The sequence below is a fragment of the Cherax quadricarinatus genome, chromosome 52 (genome assembly GCF_038502225.1).
Source record: "Cherax quadricarinatus isolate ZL_2023a chromosome 52, ASM3850222v1, whole genome shotgun sequence".
Classification (NCBI taxonomy): Eukaryota; Metazoa; Arthropoda; class Malacostraca; order Decapoda; family Parastacidae; genus Cherax; species Cherax quadricarinatus.
Genome location: NC_091343.1, coordinates 25,946,912 through 25,968,432, shown reverse-complemented (window position 1 = coordinate 25,968,432; position 21,521 = coordinate 25,946,912). Strand labels below are relative to the sequence as shown.

The 21,521-nt window shown below is 38.9% G+C and overlaps 1 protein-coding gene across 7 annotated transcripts; it reads left to right on the top strand.

The window, feature by feature from the left end:
- The first annotated feature begins 3,308 nt into the window (after positions 1–3,308).
- LOC128703466 (FH1/FH2 domain-containing protein 3) lies at positions 3,309–20,452 on the top strand. Of its 7 annotated transcripts, XR_011393444.1 has the most exons (7): positions 3,321–3,533; positions 7,403–7,544; positions 8,687–8,917; positions 13,351–13,551; positions 17,361–17,503; positions 18,039–18,107; positions 19,737–20,452. XR_011393444.1 is itself a non-coding variant. In XM_070096213.1 (6 exons), exons 3-6 carry the CDS (start codon positions 8,804–8,806, stop codon positions 19,813–19,815), a joined length of 537 nt encoding a protein of 178 aa, XP_069952314.1. In that variant the 5' UTR covers positions 3,309–3,533; positions 7,425–7,544; positions 8,687–8,803; the 3' UTR covers positions 19,816–20,452. The 7 variants fall into 7 exon arrangements, 6 of the variants coding, with proteins under 6 accessions (XP_069952314.1, XP_069952313.1, XP_069952311.1 ...); XM_070096213.1 differs by lacking the exon at positions 18,039–18,107 and having other exon boundaries at positions 3,309–3,533; positions 7,425–7,544; XM_070096212.1 differs by lacking the exon at positions 18,039–18,107 and having other exon boundaries at positions 3,309–3,533; positions 7,376–7,544.
- The last annotated feature ends 1,069 nt before the right edge of the window (positions 20,453–21,521 follow it).

Here is a 21,521-nt window from a genome sequence, read left to right as displayed (position 1 = left end):
AAGATGAGGTGAATCATAGAATTGATGAGGGGAAAAGGGTGAGTGGTGCACTCTTAGGAGTCTGTGGAGACAAAGAACTTTGTCCTTGGAGGCAAAGAGGGGAATGTATGAGAGTATAGTTTTACCAACGCTCTTATATGGGTGTGAAGCATGGGTGATGAATGTTGCAGCGAGGAGAAGGCTGGAGGCAGTGGAGATGTCATGTCTGAGGGCAATGTGTGGTGTGAATATAATGCAGAGAATTCGTAGTTTGGAAGTTAGGAGGAGGTGCGGGATTACCAAAACTGTTGTCCAGAGGGCTGAGGAAGGGTTGTTGAGGTGGTTCGGACATGTAGAGAGAATGGAGCGAAACAGAGTGACTTCAAGAGTGTATCAGTCTGTAGTGGAAGGAAGGCGGGGTAGGGGTCGGCCTAGGAAAGGTTGGAGGGAGGGGGTAAAGGAGGTTTTGTGTGCGAGGGGCTTGGACTTCCAGCAGGCATGCATGAGCGTGTTTGATAGGAGTGAATGGAGACAAAGGGTTTTTAATACTTGACGTGCTGTTGCAGTGTGAGCAAAGTAACATTTATGAAGGGGTTCAGGGAAACCGGCAGGCCGGACTTGAGTCCTGGAGATGGGAAGTACAGTGCCTGCACTCTGAAGGAGGGGTGTTAATGTTGCAGTTTAAAAACTGTAGTGTAAAGCACCCTTCTGGCAAGACAGTGATGGAGTGAATGATGGTGAAAGTTTTTCTTTTTCGGGCCACCCTGCCTTGGTGGGAATCGGCCAGTGTGATAATAAAAAAAAAAATAATATACGTAATAGTAATAATAATGATAGTGGCTTTCTTTGTTCCAATTTTATTATGGCCCTATATCACTCTCTTATTTACCCCTATCTCACCTATGGAATTTGTGCATGGGGCTCAACAACAATTAACCATCTCAGACCACTAATTACCCAACAAAAGGCTGCAGTTAGAATGATAACAAATTCTCACTACAGACAGCACACTCCACCAATATTCAATACACTAAACCTACTCACCATACAAAACATCCATACTTATTACTGCACCTATTACATACATAGAACACTTAACTCTGATATTAACCCTCCCGTCAAACATCTCCTTGCCAACCTCAACAGAACACATGACCATAACACAAGGCACAGATCACTCTTTGATGTTCCTCGTGTCCATCTCACGCTATGCAAAAACTCAATGCACATAAAAGGCCCTAAAATCTGGAATTCATTACCTGTAAATATAAAAGAAACACTACCTGTTTATAAATTCAAGTCTCTTCTCAAAGATCACTTACTCACCTAAAACCAAATAAATACTGAATAACTGAACCTTATAAATTGTATATCTTAAATTTTTCTCACAATTATATCACATAAATGTTAAACCTAAAACCCAATCTAACTTTGTTATTTTTTAAATACACTACCTAACAGAATACTCCATTCGACTGAATGTACAGCAATGCATGCAACCATATGACCTGTCTTTGTAATACTCATTTGTGCTTTATAGTTATCTGTTTACAATAATGTTTTATCACTGATTACATCATTGCTTAGTTAATCTTAAGTTAATTTTAAGCCAGCCCGTAATGCTATGCATAAAAGTGGCTTTGGCATGCTGCTCTTATTTTGTACCTCTGTATGTATGCTCAAATTACTAAATAAATAAATAAATAAATAAATAAATTGTAACCTTTGCAAAGAAATAAATATTTTATTTATTTAAACCCCAAATCCTGAGGTGTCTCCTGGTGTCACAAAATATTTGAAAAAAAAAAAAAATTCTTATGAAATGATAGAGAATCTTTTCCCGATGGTAATGACACCAAAAGTACGAAATTTGATGGAAAATTTACGGAATTACGCTCACGGGAAGTTAGCGACCTCGGCGATATTTACGAATCGTCGATTTCGCCCACTTTGAGCCCTATTTTCGGCTAATTCCATTGTTCCAGTCGACCAAACTCATAGCTATTTCTTTAGAATTCCATTTGTATTATTGATTGGGTACAAAAAAATGCCCATTTACTGATTTCAACTACCCAATAAAGTGGTCAGAAATTGGCAATTTGGCCAATTTCATGCAAATTAAAAAATATGCCCATTTCAAAATAGGGTCCAGAATGAACAGTGCAGACATTTCTGGCTTTAAAATAGCATTTTCTTTGTTCATCAGTCATGTCTCCAGGCCCCCTCTTGCTTTCTATTTTGAATTTTTACTCAAAAAATACAAGATTTACTGTTATGCAGACTACTGCAATATTGTAATAATTGTATAAATAATGTCAACCCATTCATGAATGCATATTAGAATGGCTACTTGGACATTTATTGGACAATGACGTCATTTGTATACTCTTGAACATCGGCAAAAATCAAACATTACCCCTACTTTGAGCTCCATTTCAAGGTCCTTTTCATAGTAAAACCAATCAAGATCACCTCTATTTCTATAATATGTTTTCCATTCTATCAAATGTGACTAAAAAAACGAGAATATAACCATAAAAACTATACGAAAGTATACCTCAAATTCGGTGTTTTAATCCAAAAACACAGTCAGAATTTTTTTTCCTCATTATGCACTGCATGCTGCAGGATTTTTTTATACAGTGTACACTGACCACACAGACCCATTCTCTCACATATGGGCCTACCAGCTTTCTCCTGCTTGATTTGAAGCCGCTAGAATTTTTGAGTATATATACGTCAAACACATTGGCTTGTAAGACGTAAACATTCGACCGAAACAGTCAAAGGGTTAACGAACCTCCCTTGAGGGGGAAGAATGCATCCTGAAATTTCGTTCATATCCAGAAGTAAAAAATTGACCAAATAACTGTTCGTATCCTGAAAAGTTCGCATGGTGGGGCGTTTGTAAGCAGAGGTTCCACTGTAATTGCTGCTGTCATTAGCTCATTCATTTCTACCTAGTTTATCTTGATATAAGCAAGTGAGCTGGCAAAAAATGCAACTCTTGTATTCTTTATATATAGGGAGGGGGGTGGGTGCTTGTGCTAAAGTGTTAATGTGGTTTGGATGATCTTCTCTATAGACAGTATTGCATTGTAAACTTGCAGTGTTGTTGCATTCTTCTGCTTCAGTAACATAGTGTTTGAACCTGAGATTTCAGCTGCATTATCTCTACAAACCTCCCTACAGTATTGTATTGCAAATCTGCAAAGTCATGTGCTTGCAATTTGTGTTGCAATAAGTGTATTTAATGGTTATCATTTTCATATAATGCTGGTGGATTATGTCACCCACACTATAAAGAACCTAAACAGGCTTCTTCAGAGGTTCTTTTTTTGTGTGTGTGGTCTCTTAACATGTTTTTTTTCTTCCCAGGAACATTGTAGGGGCAGAGATCATCATAGATCATTGATGGACCTGTGAACTGGAAAACAAAACCTTCCTGAAAACCAACAATGATGAAAAGACAATAAAATGACCGCAGCAATCTTCACCTGATCACATGAAGGTCGCTGCCCCAACAAAAGGCAACTAGAGGAAAGAACTGTATGGTATGCATGTGTTTGTATAGTCAAATCTCCCTTAAGCAATAGAAATGTGTCCCATTGAAGCATCTAACTTCAGGAATAATAGACCTTACTGCTTAACAATTTTGTTAAAACCAAGGATTACACTGGGTATTAGCCCTTTCAGGGTCGACAGGCCCTCTCGAAGACTTGTTCTCAGGGTCGGCCAAATTTCAAAAAAAAAAAAAATTCTTATGAAAAATAGAGAATCTTTTCCCGATCATAATGACACCAAAAGTATGAAATTTGATGGAAAACTTACGGAATTATGCTCTTGCGAAGTTAGCAGTCTTGACGATGTTTATGCATCGGCGATTTTGCCCACTTTGAGCCCTATTTTCGGCCAATTCCAGTGTACTTGTTGACAAAAATCATAATTATTTCACTAGAACTCCATTTTTTCTATTGAATGAGTACAAGAAACCACCCATTTACCAATTTCAACTATCCAATACAGTAGTCAGAATTTAACAATTTTGCCAATTTCACACAAATTTCAAAAGATGCCAATTTCCGAATAGGGTCCAGAATAAACAAGAATGACATTCCTGGCACTAAAATCACATTTCCTCTGCTCATTAGTCACATCCCCATGCCCCTCTTACATTCTTTTGCTTTCCACTTTGAATTTTTATTCTCACAAAAAATAGAAGATTTACTGTTACGCAGACTACTGCATTGGTGTAGAAATGGTATAAATAATATCAGCGCACTTGTGAAAGAATATCAGACTCACCAGTTGACGTGTATTGGACGCATAGCATGATTTGTTTACTTTTGAACTTCGGTAAAAATCGAATATTTCTGCTACTTTGAGTTCAATTTCAAGGTACTTACTTTTCATTGTAAAACCAGTCAAAATCATCTCAATTTCTGTAATATGTCTTCCATTCTATAAAGCGAGACCAGGAAAACTAGAATACAACAATAAATACCATACGAAAATACAGTGCAAAGTCACTGTTTTAATCCAGAAATACGGTCAAGGTTTTTTTTCTTTTCACATTATGCACTGTGTGCTGCAGGATTTTTTTATACCATGCACACTGACCACATAGACCCATTCTTTCATATGTAGGCCTACCAGCTTTCTCTCACTAGATTTGAGGGCGCTAGAATTTAGGCGTACTAGTATGTCAAAAACCCTGGCACATAAGCCATACTAGTACGGTCGAAACCCTGAAAGGGTTAGTCTATACAGTGGACCCCCGGTATTCGATGGCATCGGTATTCGATAAATCCGGTATTCGATGCATTATATCGCAAAAAAATTTCCTCGGTATTCGATACGATTCGTACGAGACCTGTCCACATGTGGCCTGAACTGCCCCTTGTGTGCCAGTGTTTACAAGCCAGCCAGTGTGCGCGCATCTAAGGATACATTTGGTACATTCCATATTATCCATATTATCACTGTGTTTGGTGCTTGTTTCTGCAAAATAAGTCACCATGGGCCCCAAGAAAGCTTCTAGTGCCAACCCTGTGGTAAAAAGGGTGAGAATTAGTATGGAAATTAAGAAAGATTTTGAAGGGTTTGGGGCTAACCCTGAGAAGCCTATACCAGTTGTGAAATACATTGTGCCTACTTCAAAATTAAGGAAATGTGTGCACAGTGGGTTGAAGTGCAAACCTTTATGGATGAAAATCACCCCAACACATTGCTATTACAATGACAATGTTGTGGCCCATTTTAGACAAATCGTAAAGGCGGAGGTACAGGCTCTATGGACAGATTTGTTGTGCGACAGAGGTTCAGTGACTCTCAAGCTGGTCCTAGTAGCATTAAAAGAGGAAGTAACCCTGGAAAGGACTTGCTACCTCAAGTCCTAATGGAAGGGATTCCTCTTCTAAACACTAACACCTCCCTCCTCCCATCCCATCAATCATCACCAGATCTTCATTAAAGTAAGTGTCAATTATTTTATTGTTATTATAATTATTCTATTGCATTAACCTTTGAGGTCGACAGGCCCTCTCCGAAACTCGTTCTCAGAGATTACAAATTTAAAAAAAAAAAAATTATTTTCTCTTATGAAAAGATGAGAATCTTTTCCCAATCATAACTGACCAAAGTTTGAAATTTGATAGAAAACTTACGGAATTATGCTCGCAAAGTTAAGCGGTCGGCGATGTTTCGGATCGCGATTTTGCCACTTTGAGCCCCATTTTCGGCCAATTCACTGCACTAGTCGACAAAAACATGAATATTTCGCTGAACTCCATTTTTCTATCAGATGGGTGCAAGAAACCACCATTTATAAATTCAACTATCAGTACAGTGGTCAAAATTTAGCAATTTTGCCAATTTCACACAAATTTCAAAAGATGCCAATTTCGGAATAGGGTCCAGAATAAACAAGAAAGACATTCCTGGCACTAAAATGACATTTCGTCTAGTCATTAGTCCGTCTCAAGGCCCCTCTTATATTCTTTTGCTTTCCACTTTGAATTTTTATTCTCACAAAAATATAAGATTTACTGTTATGCAGACTACTGCATTAGTGTAAAATGGTATAAATATTATTGGTGCACTTGTGAAAGAATATTAGACTCACCAGTTGACGTGTATTGCACAGCGCGATTTGTTTACTTTTGAAGTTTGGTAAAAATCGAACATTTCTACTACTTTGGAGCCAATTTCAAGGCACCTTTCATTGTAAAACCAGTCAAAATCATCTCAATTTCAGTAATATGTCTTCCATTCTATAAAATGAGACCAAGAAAACTAGAATACAACAATAAATACCATGCAAATACACTGCAAAGTCGCTGATTTATTAAAAAAAAATGGAAAAAGTTTTTTTTTTCTCATTATGCACTGTGTGCTGCAGGATTTTTTTTAGACTGTGCACACTGACCACATAGACCCATTCTTTCATATGAAGGCCTACCAGCTTTCTCCCACTAGATTTGAGGTCGCTAGAATTTATGAGTACTAGTACGTCAAAAACCCCTACGCGTAAGACGTACTAGTACGACGAAAACCCTCAAAGGGTTAAACTTAATATTTCATGTAGTAAATTTTTTTTTTTCATGCTTTTGGGTGTCTTGCACGGATTAATTTGATTTCCATTATTTCTTATGAGGAAAATTGATTCGGTTTTTGATATTATCGGTATTCGATGAGCTCTCAGGAACGGATTAATATCGAATACCGGGGGTCCACTGTATAGTTGTGTGGGGGATGATGGTTCTCTTGGAACATGCTGTGTTTTAGCATCATTGTATTAAATTGTAGATGCAGTTCTGAGCCCAGTGCAAGAACGCAAACTTCTTCTCTTATGCTGACCTTACCATGGAGGAGTTTATCTAAGGCTTAACAGTTTGTTTTACGAGGAATTCTGACCAGGGCCTCGTAAATCATATGAAAGTCCATGTTCATGCCTTCCTTTTCCAGGGTCACAGCAGATGTTTCTGTTTCTGTGCCTTTTTGTTTGTAAAGTTGGTCTCTTTAAAGTTAACAGGTATGTAGTATTGTAGATTTCTATCTTTGTAATATTTATCCATGAGGCTCTTGTACCTGGTTGTTATAACTGGAGTTAGTGTGTAATACGTGGGATGAACTTGTATCCCATTTTGAATATCGCTTGGAGATATTTAGGACATTTAAAGTAAAGTAAATGACTAGAAGTTATCTGTTGGCCATTTTAGTATAACTTTGTTGGGTCATGACATAGGTTGTGGCAAGTAAATTTGCCAAAGTTTTTGTTATTGAAAATTGTCCATTTGCTCTTGATTAGAAGTTCCTGCAAAGATTGTAGATTTGAAGAGGCTTTTAAGTGTGTTAAATGTCTCGAATGTGGTGCTGCCAGTAATTTGTTTTTCAGATTTTTAAAGGCTTTTGTTTCTTACAGGTTGATGAATATGATTTTGGAGTCTGGAGAGTCATAGCCAAGAAAAGGTAGCCAGAAGCAGTGAGTGGAAACCAGAGGCAGTGAGTGCAAACCTGAGGCAGCAAGTGGAAACTATAATAGGAATCCTGTGGAAAGCTACCTGGTATGTAGTATTGTTTAATTGTTAAACTGAAGCAGATTGATGTCTTGGAAATATTTATGAAAGGTTACCTGGCTATTATAATTGTAGTTCATACGTGGGATGACCACGTGTCCTTTGTTGAATATGTGTTGGCCATTTGAGTACCAGTTTGTTGGGTCTTGAAGGTAGTGAGAAAGTACCATGTAAATTTGCCAAAGTGTTTATTACTGACAAATAAAAAACACTCTGCCTATGTGTGTCCCTCCCTCCCCTCTGCCTGTGTGTATCCCGCCCCCCTCTCTGCCTGTGTGTGTCCCTCCTCCCTTCTACGGTGCCTGTGTGTGTCCCTCCCCCCTTCTCCGGTGCCTATGTGTGTCCCTCCCCCCTTCTCCGGTGCCTGTGTGTGTCCCTCCTCCCTTCTCCAGTGCCTGTGTGTGTCCCTCCCCCCTTCTCCGGTGCCTGTGTGTGTCCCTTCCCATTCTCTGCCTGTGGGTGGCCATCCCCCTCATATGCCTGTGGGTATCCCTCCCTTCTCTGCCTGTGTGTGTGTATGTCCCTCCCTCCCCCTCTCTGCCTGTGTGTGTGTATGTCCCTCCCTCCCCCTCTCTCCTTGTGTGTGTGTATGTCCCTCCCTCCCCCTCTCTGCCTGTGTGTGTGTATGTCCCTCCCTCCCCCTCTCTGCCTGTGTGTGTATGTCCCTCCCCCCTCTCTGCCTGTGTGTGTGTATGTCCCTCCCTCCCCCTCTCTGCCTGTGTGTGTGTATGTCCCCCCCTCTCTGCCTGTGTGTGTGTGTATGTCCCTCCCTCCCCCTCTCTGCCTGCATGTGTGTATGTCCCTCCCTCCCCCTCTCTGCCTGTGTATATGTCCCTCCCCCCCTCCCTCCCCTCTTTTATTTTCTTTGTTTAACACACCAGCCATCTCTCATCAAGGTAGTGGTGACTCACCACAACAAAAAGGAAGCACATTCACCATCATTCATTCTGTCACTGTCTTGCCAGAAGTGTGATGACACCACAGTTCAGATCAACCTTCCAACAACAACATCCTCACCAGAAGTGTGATGACACCACAGTTCAGATCAACCTTCCAGCAACAACATCCTCACCAGAAGTGTGATGACACCACAGTTCAGATCAGCCTTCCAACAACAAGATCCTTGCCAGAAGTGTGATGACACCACAGTTCAGATGAACGTTCCAACAACAACATCCTCGCCAGAAGTGTGATGACACCACAGTTCAGATCAACCTTCCAACAACAACATCCTCACCAGAAGTGTGATGACACCACAGTTCAGATCAACATTCCAACAACAACATCCTCACCAGAAGTGTGATGACACCACAGTTCAGATCAACCTTCCAACAACAACATCCTCACCTCTTCTTCAGAGTGTAGTCACTCTAAATTTCATTGATTAATGTGCATGTTTATTACATTTGTATACTTGCACACCTGTACATTTGTATACTTATACACCTGAACACTTGTATACAGTAGTCCCCACTTATATGGCAGGTTAGGTTCCAGGCCACTACTGGAAAGCAGACAGCGCTGGATAACAGAACGCCATTTTTTCCACTTATAAAGGCATATAAATGTCAGATAAGAAGTTTACACTAACATCTATTAAGTTAGCAATGCAACTAAGCATTAAAAGCAATAAAAAGTAAAATACATACGCAGTACACCCATTACTTACCTTAAAATATTTATAGTCCTAATATAGGGTGAGAGGTGAGTTTTATTTGTAGTAAGTCAGGTTCGGGAGGTATGATAGCCAGCCAGGCCAGGTCAGCCAACCCCACCCCACCCATACGTAATATGCTATGACATTTAATTAAACCTCCACAGAGCGATAAAATACATATACATTACATTCATTAATTTTTTTTATTATTAACATACTGGCCGATTCCCACCAAGGCAAAAGAAAAACTTTCACCATCATTCACTCCATCACTGTCTTGCCAGAAGGGTGTTTTATGCTACAGTTTTTAAACTGCAACATTAACACCCCTCCTTCAGAGTGCAGGCGCTGTACTTCCCATCTCCAGGACTCAAGTCCGGCCTGCCGGTTTCCCTGAATCCCTTCATGTTACTTTGCTCACACTCCAACAGCACGTCAAGTATTAAAACCTATTTGTCTCCATTCATTCCTATCAAACACGCTCACGCATGCCCGCTGGAAGTCCAAGCCCCTCGCACACAAAACCCCCTTTACCCACGCCCTCCAACCTTTCCTAGGCTGACCCCTACCCCTGCCTTAAAATATTTATAGTCTTAACTCTTTCAGGGTCGAGAGGCCCTCTCCTAAACTCGTTCTAAGGGTTGAAAATTTTTTTGAATTTTTTTTTTTTGTGAAATGATAGAGAATCTTTACCCGATCATAATGACACCAAAAGTATGAAATTTGATGGAAAACTTAGGGAATTATGCTCTTGCGAAGTTAGTGGTCCCGACGATGTTGACGCATCGGCGATTTCACCCACTTTGAGCCCTGTTTTCAGCCAATTTCAGTGTACTAGTCGACAGCAATCATATCTATTTCACTAGAACTTCATTTTTTCTATCAAATGAGTACAAGAAACCACCTATTTACCAATGTCAAGTATCCAATAAAGTGGTCAGAAATTGGCAATTTTGCCAATTTCACACAATGTAATAATGTTGGTAGAATTACCGACAGTATGTAAAGTAAAAGGATACAAGTGCAACTAATGTGACATTTTTATTGTGGCAACGTTTCGCTTTCCAAGAGCTTTGTCAAGCCGTTACAAACAATACATGGACACAGAGGGTATATATAGGCTCAGAGTGAGGTGCAATACTAGTGGTAGTAGTAGTAGTGATATAAGTTGTAGTAGTAGTAGTAGTAGTTACAATATGGTAGAACAATTAGCTCACACATGAGTAAAAGGATATAAAAGCTATTACTTGGCTAACATAAATAGGTTAGACAAATATTTCTGTTGGAGACTGGATAGAGAAGGTCTGTTTCACTGCTCATTCAATGTGCTTTGTGTAGTATTAACAGGAGAGACTATGTGATGGCAGGGTTTACTGTTTTCAGGAGGATTCTTGTTAAGACTTCAGAGATGGTGAAGCTGCCTTTGTTTTGTCTAATTGTATTCAAAACAGCGATTAGTAATGATTCAAGGCACTTGCATCTGCAGAAATTAGTTTCTTTGATCACTAATTGGGCATCCCTGAATTTCATGAGATGATTAGTAGAATTTCAGTGTTGTACACAGGCATTGTTCAAGTTATCGTTCCTACATGCATAAAAGTTCATTGAGGTGGGTGTCGAGGTTTCTTGCTGTTTCACCTATACAAATCTTGTCGCAGCCTCCACAGAGTATAGTGTAAACTCCTTCATTAACTGGTTCATGGTGTTTTGATTTTGTCCTGGTTAGATCCTTTATTGAAGTGCTGGAAGCGATGGCGACTCTGGTGTTAGAAATACGTATTTGTTTAACCTATTTTTATGTTACCCAAGTAATACCTTTTATATCCTTTTACTCATGTGCGAGTTAATTGTTCTACCATATTGTATTACTACTACTACCACTACTACAATTTATATCATTACTACTACCACTAGTATTGCACCTCACTCTGAGCCTATATATACCCTCTGTCCATGTACTGTTTGTAACAGCTTGACAAAGCTCCTGGAGAGCAAAACGTTGCCACAATAAAAATGTCACATTACTTGCACTTGTGTCCTTTTACTTTACAATTTCATACAAATTTCAGAAGATGCCAGTTTCCAAATAAGGTCCAGAATAAGCAAGACAGACATTCCTGGCATTCCAGACATTCATGTCCCCAGGCCCCTCTTACATCTCTCTTGCTTTCCACTTTGAATTTTTTTTCTCACAAAAAATAGAAGATTTACTGTTATGCAGACTACTACATTAGTGTAGAAGTTGTGTAGAAATGGTATAAATAATATCAGTGCACTTGTGAAAGAAAGAATATTAGACTCACCAGTTGACGTGTATTGGATGCTTGGCATGATTTGTTTACTTTGAAAATTTGGTAAAAATCGAACATTTCTGCTACTTGAGCTCAATTTCAAGGTACTTTTCATTATGAAACCAATCAAAATCATTTCAATTTCTGTAATATGTCTTCCATTCTATAAAATGAGACCAGGAAAACTAGAATACAACCATAAATTCCATACGAAAATAAACTGCAAAGTCGCTGTTTTAAACCAAAAACATGGTCGGAGTTTTTTTTCTCATTATGCACTGTGTGCTGCAGGATTTTGTTTATACTGTGCACACTGACCACATAGACCCATTCTTTCATATGTAGGCCTACTAGCTTTCTCTCACTAGATTTGAAGGCGCTAGAATTTAGGCGTTCTAGTACGTCAATAACCCTGGTACGTAAGCCATACTAGTACGTCGGAAACCCTGAAAGGGTTAATGTAGGGCAAGAGGTGAGTTTTATTTGTAGGAAGTCAGGTTTGGGAAGTTTGGTAGCCAGCCAGGTCAGCCAACCCCACCCACACGTAATATACTACGGCATTTAATTGAAGCGCCCCAGAGCGATCAAATACATATACAGTACATTCATTAATTAACTTAAAATATTTGTAGTTTTAATGTAGGGTGAAAGGTGAGTTTTATTTGTAGGAAGTCAGGTGGTAGCCAGCCAAGGCAGAGTTCCCCACCCCACCCCACCCACACGTAATGTAAATAAACCAGGTGAATGCATTTGGTTTTCATCACTTTACATTGTGTACAAGTTGTCTCCACATTGATACAGTAGAATAAATAAAGAGAAACACTCCCATTCTCCTGTAACACCATTTTTAGAAGAAATGACGCTCTGAGTGAAGGCATATGAAAGGAATAATTTTCTAGTTACTCCCAGTAATATTATAGTGATACATTTTCTGTGATGTTGGACTACAAGTCGCCTGGCTACCACAAGTCCTACAAGTCGCCTGGCTACTACATCTCATGTTAATTTATTCTACTATGGGGTGTATTTATTATGTCTATATGTTACATAGCTTGTTTATTACATAATTTTGAAAAGAATATCATAGATGGATTAATGGAAATGTCTATATTAATGTAATATAAGACATTTATTGCACCCAAGGCATTGCGTATTATGTTAAGAGTAGAGAGACTATCAGTGATTTTAATGTGTACCTGCATGCCAGCACAGTGTGTAAGCATATTTAGGTACAGGTACACATAAGTATAATTATCAGAGTACATATAAAATATTCAATAACTTTAAAACACTTGAAAGTTTGGAAAGTTTCCAGACATAATAGAGAGATGAGCTCACGGAGAATGTAAACCATCCGGGTGGGGCGCGCCATATTAGAAAGACCACTCGCCGTATAGCAAGTTTTGGTCGTAATTTTAAATTGCCGAATTAGCAGAACACCGTAAGGCAAGACCCTACTGTACTTGTACTCCTGTACACTAGTACACCTGTACACTATTCAGATGTCAGCTTGTAAGTCCTCATAATAATTTAATGATTTATTCTAGACTTTATTAAAAATAAGTAGGCCTATTTTATTTCTATTGGTAAGAGACCCCTGACTGTCTTGAAGAAGGCACTGGACAGGTACGTAAAGTCAGTACAAGACCAGCCAGGCTGTGGTTCCTACATCAGTCTATATGCTGCCAGCAGTTACAGCCTGCTTGATCAGGCCCTGATCCACCATGAAGCCTGGTCATAGACCAGACCATGAAGGCGTTGACCCCTGAAACCCTCTCCAGGTATACCCAGAACCTAAAAATGACATAGTGTTTTGCACTGAATAACTTATTTTCTTATCTTGCAGAAATTATTGAATACAATGTTACCAACACCAGAAGAGAAGCACAAGATTCAAGAAGCCACTATTTGCAACCCATACCTTCCTCTGGGGTCGGCAGAACAGTGTCTTATGATGCTGTCGTCCATATCTGAACTTCCCGCCAGATTAAAACTCTGGATCTTTAAGCTAGACTATGAGAACATGGAGAAGGTAATAACAAACAGGGTAATTTTTGTCCCTTTCATCAGAATTTGCTTTGACATTTAGCTGGTGACTAACATGGTTGCTCTGCCTGTGTTGCTCTCTGAGACTTCCACCTTTATTGCAGAATTTTTTAACTGCATTTCCCCTTATTTCCCTTCCCATTCTGTTCGTGTCCTCCCCTTAACACCTCCACCCCTTCTGTTCTGAAATTTTGTTCACCTCTGCCATGTTCCATTGAATGAACCATGTGGATTTAGCACTTCCCATGAATATAATAATAATAATAATAATAATGCATGGAAATGTTTCTTCACACCATAGAAACAAAATAAAATAAAATACACCTATCATCCGACTTACGACCACTCGACTTACGACTGTTATTTTTATGCCAAATTTCTGGGAAATAAACAAGTATTTCTGTTGTACACAGTGTTTATCCTAAACCTTACAGTATAAAATACAGTACTAACAACATAAAAAGTAAAGTAAAACATGAAATACCAAAATAAAACAATAAAATAAAGTTATTACAAAAATGTTTTGTTGATATTCAGTAGTAAAGTTCGACTTAGGACCATTTCGACTTACGACCATTTCGACTTACGACCAGTTTCTCGGAACCGAACTCGGTCGTAAGTCGGATGGTAGGTGTATTTATTTTTTTGTTAAGGTTACAATGTGTGTTTACATATAGTATGAATGGAGCAAAGAAAACCATTATCATGCCTAGGCATTTTGGGCAGACTTAACCTAATACTTATAGACTACTTAAGTCTAGACAGGTGAAGAGTGGTAGAATACAAACAGTCAGTCTTCACTATTGTTAATATGAGAAATTATAAGAAATTCTACTTGCCTGAATTGCGTTAGTGGCTTTCTTTTGTGCCTAACAATGTTTTATTGCATATAAATTACATTATTTTAGGTAGTAGGTTGGTAGACAGCAGCCACCCAGGGAGGTACTACCATCCTGCCAAGTGAGTGTAAAACGGAAACCTGTACAGTAGGGCCCCACTTATACGGCAGGTTAGGTTCCAGGCTACTGCCGGAAAGTGGATATCGCAGGAAAGCAGAACGCCATTTGTTTCCAATTATGTCAGATACATTTACACTTCTCCATGGGGAAGTGGAACAGAATTCTTCCTCTGTAAGCCACGCATGTCGCAAGAGGCCACTAAAATGCCTGGAGCACGGGGCTAGTAACCCTTTCTCTCGTATACATTACTAAAGTTGAAAAAGAGAAGCTTTTGTTTTTCTTTTTGGGCCACCCTGCTTCAGTGGGATGCAGCCTGTTTGTTGAAAGAAGAAGTTTACACTAATATATATTAAATTAGCAATAGAACAAGGCATTAAAAAACAATAAAAGTAAAATACACACACAGTACACTCATTACTTACTTCAAAATGTTTGTAGTCTTAATGTAGGGTGAAAAGTGAGTAGTGCCTATTGTAAGAAGTTAGATATGGTAGCCAGCCAGGCCACCTCCACCCCACCCACACATAATATACTTCGACATTTAAAGAGCCCTAGAGTGATAAAATGCATATAGTGTACACTCATTACCTACCTTAAAATATTTGTAGTCTTAATATAGGGTGCAAGGTGAATACAGCCTCTCTTCACTTAACAACGGAGATAGGGGCCTAAGACCCTGTCAGTAAACGATTTCATCGCTAATCGAGGAATGACCCGTACCGACACTTCAAAAGTGTCACCACCCAAAAATTAAAACATTTGCTTTTATGTTTGTTGGAAAATTCCTTTCAATCTGTTTATTATTAACAGTAATACAACATGAAGTAGGTTGATGACTCACTTCTGAGATATTCCAGGAAACACGTACATAGCTGATTACAGTGGAACCCCGGTTTACGATCAGCTCCCAATGCGACCAATTATATAAGTGTATTTATGTAAGTGCATTTGTATGTGTATGTTTGGGGGTCTGAAATGGACTAATCTAATTCACAATATTCCTTATGGGAACAAATTCGGTCAGTACTGGCACCTGAACATACTTCTGGAATGAAATAATATCGTAAACCGGGGGTCCACTGTACTTGGGAAATTTTTTGTTTTGAGAAAATCATGCTTTTTCCAGTCTTTGCATAGGGTAAGAGTGATTTTCTATAGTTACTCTTCAGGCGCGTAACATTTTCTGTTATGGTCACGGTCACTTTTGTTTTTATCCCTCTCTGCCCTCCACTCTTCAATACCTCTCTATATAATATCAGTTTTTATTAATTTGGGCATCATTATCATGCTTCTACATTATTTGTGTTATATCTAATATTAGTCTGGAATGGATGTGATAGGTAGATAACCTTTATTGATAGTAATAGTGTAATTATACAATATTTTAGTGCCGTGAGTTTACACGTTTGTACATCATGGTGAAGCATGAATTACTGAGACTGCTGGTGCCTTCTCCACTCTCTTGTATATCCCAGCCCCACACATCCTCCAATGCCTCTCCATATATGTCAGTTTTTATTAATTTGGGTAGCTTTTTTATGCTTCTACGTTATTTAATCAAACTTTTTATTCATCCATGATTTGCCGTAAATGTTTCTGTTGATTCCTCACCTTCACCTTCCTTCAAAGTCTCAAAGATACTGTGTGCCTTGGCTTGAATACAGTAATTGAAAGGCTTATCGGCATTCTTTTTTGTATCTGATAGTCAAACCACATCACCAGTAATTTCTCCAGTTCTTGAATGAGGCCTTTCTGCTGCCTAGTTATTATGGCTTGAAATCCTGTCGATGCTTTCACTGCCTCTTTCACTCTATCTTTATCCTTCAAGATAGTGGAAATGGTAGAATGCACCACCTTCAAGTCATCAGCTATCACTTGTACTTTCTTACCAGCTTCATACTCATTTATAACCTTCATTTTCACCTCAAGATCAAGAGCCTTCCTTTGGTTCTTAGCACTTCCTTCAGGTGAAGTCAAGATCTTCCTTTTCACTGACATCTTGTACTATGGGATGCACAATAAAGTGCAAATTTGTACAAATACGTATTCTTGGAGACAGTGAAAGCTGGGTGTCTGTAGGACGAAGTCTGAGTTACTTGACGCTGAGACATCACTTTGCTGTATAAATGTCATACGTATTTTGTACAAGTTTAGTAGCTAACATTTAAACTACTCTAGAGCAATTGTTGTTGTTATTATTATTAGTAGTAGTAGTAGTAGTTGTATTCTTCTTCTTTCAACAAACCAGCTGCATCCCATTGATGCAGGGTGACCCAAAGAGAAAAACAAAAGTTTTTCTACTTTTTACATTTAGTAATATATACAGGAGAAAGGATCACTAGCCTCTTGCTCCTGACATTTTAGTTGTCTTTTATTGGCATTTAAAACACTGTATATTTGCTTCAGGTCTCCTTGTTGACTGTTTGAGCACAAGATTACACTGTCTGACCACGAGTTTACATTTCATTGCTGTGTGATAGTCAATAATGTTCCGTCACAGTTTACCCACTCACTCAGATTGATCTTGCAAGTCTTGGTTTTGTCCACACTTCCTTATATGGGCATAATAATGCATGGCTGCCAGCCATCACTACATGGTTCAGTCAAGGAACCAATTTTCCTGATTCTGAAGTGTTTAACATTAAATGAGTCTTACTAGCTATAGCTGAGGTACAAATAGAGTTTTAGATAAAGAAGTGTCGGATTCAACATTGAAATTTATTTTTATATCAGGGGGACATGAGATTTTTTGAAGTGTCAAGGTGGGTCATGATGCAGAGAAGGTTGGGAACCACTGAACCACTGTCTTATACATCAAGTGCAAATTAACCACTTGCATTTTTTCCTGTAGATTGACTCAATCACCCGTGTCTCGAAGGTGGACTTCGAGGAGCTGTCTAATAACATTGCCAAGATAGAGGTCGACTGTAAAGAATCATGGGTTCATCTAAAAGCCATTGTAAAACATTATGGTCCTACACAGATTAAGCTCAAGTAAGATGGCTATTAATGCTAATTTACATTGTTCCACTGCACTGAGACCAGTTTGCCTAAGATGTGATTTTTATAATTACCAGAAGGTACTTGTGTGGTGTATATATTGTGTATTTACAGTAATTGTTATTATGAACCTGCTAGTGTAAATGTTTTTTTTATTTTTAAAGGTTGGAAGTTTTATTGTGCATATACTTTATTATTGACAGGTATGAATGTTAATATGAATGAGTGTATGTATGGTACCTTGTTTTGGAGAAGACTGCTGAATGATCTTGTAGGTAAAAGCATTCTGTAAATATTATGACTTTCTTCCACAACATTGAGAAGGTAAGTTTATTTATGTACAGGTACACATAAGTACAATTATCATACCAAGTAATAGGTGTGTAAATCACCCAGGATAACCCAGAAAAGTCAAAATTACTTATTTCAGTTAGGATCCTTGTAATATCTTGTTCATTGTCACAGTATTTGTGTTAGTGAAACACTGCATAAACTGAGGTTTTATTATGCAGTTTGTGTTCCCTTGCAGTGTGCTCCAGTGAACCAGTGAGTGGGACAGTAGTGGATTAAGACCCAGGTTGGGATATTTACCAGGACAGTAAGTTGCAGTTCAGGGGTTCATTTAAACTGTGGTGTCTGTACACTTGCAAGACAGCTGTTGAATGAATGATTACCAGTGTGTCTACAAGTGTACATATGAATGAATAATAACTATACATAGACACACCTGTTGAATGAAAGCCTGTAATAATAATAATAATAATCTTTATTTCTACGGTGTGTTGAAAGAAGAAAAAGTACATGTACAAGGTATACAGACCATAGCTAACATCACTGACATACTACTATATATATAGAAAGCCTCTTGTTATGCAGAGCATTTTGGGCATATTAGGTCACTTTTGTACCAGTATGTGACCCACACCAGTTGACTAACACCTAGGTACCTATTTTACTACTAGGTGAACATGGACAACAGGTGTCTTAGGAAACATGTCCTGATGTTTCCACCTGTACCAGGGATCGACCCCCCGACCTCAGTGTGTGAGCTGAGTGCACTACCAATTGAGCTACGGGACACTTAATGATTACCAGTATGTTGACAAGTGTCATGGACTGTACATAAATGTCTTTTTCCACATTGTAGGTAATGCCTACAGGTATGGCAGAAAGAGACCTGGTTCATAACAAACCTTGGTTGAATATAACTTGATAAAGCTCAACTCCATAATAAGAACTCACTCTGCATCTGTACTGTCAGCCTAAACAGTGCTAGTAGACACTGTAAATATAAAGAGATTTAAAATAATAGACAAAATTCACTTGGTAAACTATACTTTTGATTCCTTTATTTTTAATGTTTATTGTAACATAATTGTACATTGTGTGTACAGTGCTATATTAGGTGTACAGTAGAGTACTTTCATCAACATTCACTCCATCACTGTCTTGCCAGAGGCATGCTTACACTACAGTTATAAAACTGCAACATTAACACCCCTCCTTCAGAGTGCCGGCACTGTACTTCCCATCTCCAGGAATTAAGTCCGGCCTGCCGATTTCCCTGAATCCCTTCATAAATGTTACTTAAATGGTTATTTATGTGTTATTTTTTAACATTATTCCATAAAATGTTTAATTCATGTTAAGTAATAAACAAAGATAGACAAAGAACTTTGTCCTTGGAAGCAAAGAGTGGAATGTATAAGAGTATAGTTTTACCAACACCAAGTGTGAAGCATCTTATATGGAGGCAGTGTGAAGCATGGGTGATGAATGTTGCAGCGAGGAGAAGGCTGGAGGCAGTGGAGATGTCATGTCTGAGGGCAATGTGTGGTGTGAATATAATGCAGAGAATCCGTAGTTTGGAAGTTAGGAGGAGGTGCGGGATTGCCAAAACTGTTGTCCAGAAGGCTGAGGAAGGGTTGTTGAGGTGGTTTGGACATGTAGAGAGAATGGAACATAACAGAATGACTTCAAGAGTGTATAAATCTGTTGTGGAGGGAAGGCGGGGGTAGGGATCAGCCTAGGAATGGTATGGTTGGAGAGAGGGGGGTAAAGGAGGTTTTGTGTGCGAGGGGCTTAGACTTCCAGCAAGCATACATGAGCATATTTGATAGGAGTGAATGGAGATAAATGGTTTTTAATACTTGACGTGCTGTTGGAGTGTGAGCCTCTGCTGAGTGGGAGACAGATGAACACTAACTTTTTCATCCTTGTGTTTCAGAATGTCAGAGTTTGTAGCAGACTGTGCAGAGTGTACATTTGTTCTGGAAATTATTTATCAGCGAGTGATGACTGGGTAAGTGATGACTGATGACTGGGTAAGGAACACAGAAGCAGTATTGAATGTCTAGCACCATTATAAGAAAATATCAAGACGGTCAGATTTTTAGATATCAATAAGGATTTTTAATAATACAAAATTTTATGAAATACAATGGCAAACAGATGATGTTAACAGTGCAGAATAAGTCACTGTGACATGACCTGGCACTTTACTTCTGCTTCCCCTCAGAGAATTTTTCCCCTACTATCTGTTGCTAGTTTTGCAATATTGCATAGCAAGACTGAAAAATCTTGAGCTAAAGATTTCCATTCCCATGTGGCTTTTTCTGCATAAATTTTTATGAAGTTATTCAGGAAAACCAGTTAGCTGGACTTGAGTCCTGGAGGTGGAAAGGGCAGTGTCTGCACTCTGGAGGGGTGGAGATGTTGCAGTCAGAGGATACTCTGTAATGTCAACACTTCTGGAAAGATGACAATTGAGTGAATGTTGGTGAATGTGCTTTCTTTGAATCATTGGTGACCCAGGAATAATAGAATGTTTCTGTTTTAAAGTGAAAGGTGAAGTATTACAGCATTTTACAATGTGAACAATATTACAACATGAACACCTTTATGTAAGTAAATTAACCAATTTTAATAAAGAATTATTTACTCTTTCACAGTCTCACTCTGTCGGTCTTTCTTGATTGATTAATGAAGTATAACAAAGCTTTGGTTAATGTAATTTTCTAATTTTGGTGCAGCAAAATATTTGTAACTAGCAGTGTTTGTTTACAGATTTCAGTGATTTCTAGTGTGGTTGGGTTCACTGCTACACTTAGTCCAGGACATTAAGGTTCAACAAGTGTGCTGAACAATAAATGAGTTTTACCCTGGAGTACAGGACTTGCCGAGAGCGTGTACTACAACAGACTCAGAAGAAGGCAAACCACCGCTAGAGAAATAAGACTCGTGGGAAGATGATCGTAGAGGTATGCATTAACAAATGTTTGTTTAAATTTGAAAAAGTACACATTGTACTTTTTCACACACCAGAGGGAAATAAAATATGACTTCAGTACCAGCCTTGGTATGGGGGTGTTGTGCTCTCACATCAGTGACAGATTTCTCCCATTCTATATGGGACACTTGTCCTCGCCTTATTCTGCCCAGTGGGCACATTATTATAGGGGCTCAGGAAATTGTAGTGACACAATTGCAAACAAACCATACCACAGGTGGGGCTTGAACCCGCAGTCAGAGAGTCATAAAACTTCAGACCGACGCGTTATCCACTGGGCCAGCTGGCACCATTGATCAGCTTCATTTTTCCACTTTACACATGTTTCACAAGTTTTGGCAAGAGGTAAGTTACTGAACTCAGGTGAGGGAGTAGGTCTCCCACTCTGCTGGGGCTTTGGTATGGGCTCCAACTGACCTGACTCAGAATGTTTTGTTCCTGTTTCTGTTTGCAAAGGAAAGTCCTGTTCCCTTTCCTGTCATTGCCCAACTTTTGGGTATTATTTCTTCCCTATACATCAGGAAGCAGAGCTTGATAAGTGAAAGCTGTGAGTGGCCCCTGAAACCCTCAACAAGAAGAAAAAACATAAGACTCACGGAGAGATAATCACAGATTGATGCACATTTCAAGCTTAAGATTTATTACAGTCATCAGGAGGGCTGAAGGTGTTTTTGATTACTAGTTCTCAAATTTATTTCTCCACAACCCATTCACATTTTCTTT

Bases quoted from the DNA above. Each gene is read 5' to 3' on its own strand.
- LOC128703466 (XM_070096213.1), top strand. From the start codon at position 8,804: ATGACACCACAGTTCAGATCAACATTCCAACAACAACATCCTCACCAG. The intron at 13,552-17,360 runs GTAATTTTTGTC...TTTTTCCTGTAG, and splicing joins AGAAGGTAATAACAAACAGG to ATTGACTCAATCACCCGTGT. The intron at 17,504-19,736 runs GTAAGATGGCTA...CTTGTGTTTCAG, and splicing joins CCTACACAGATTAAGCTCAA to AATGTCAGAGTTTGTAGCAG.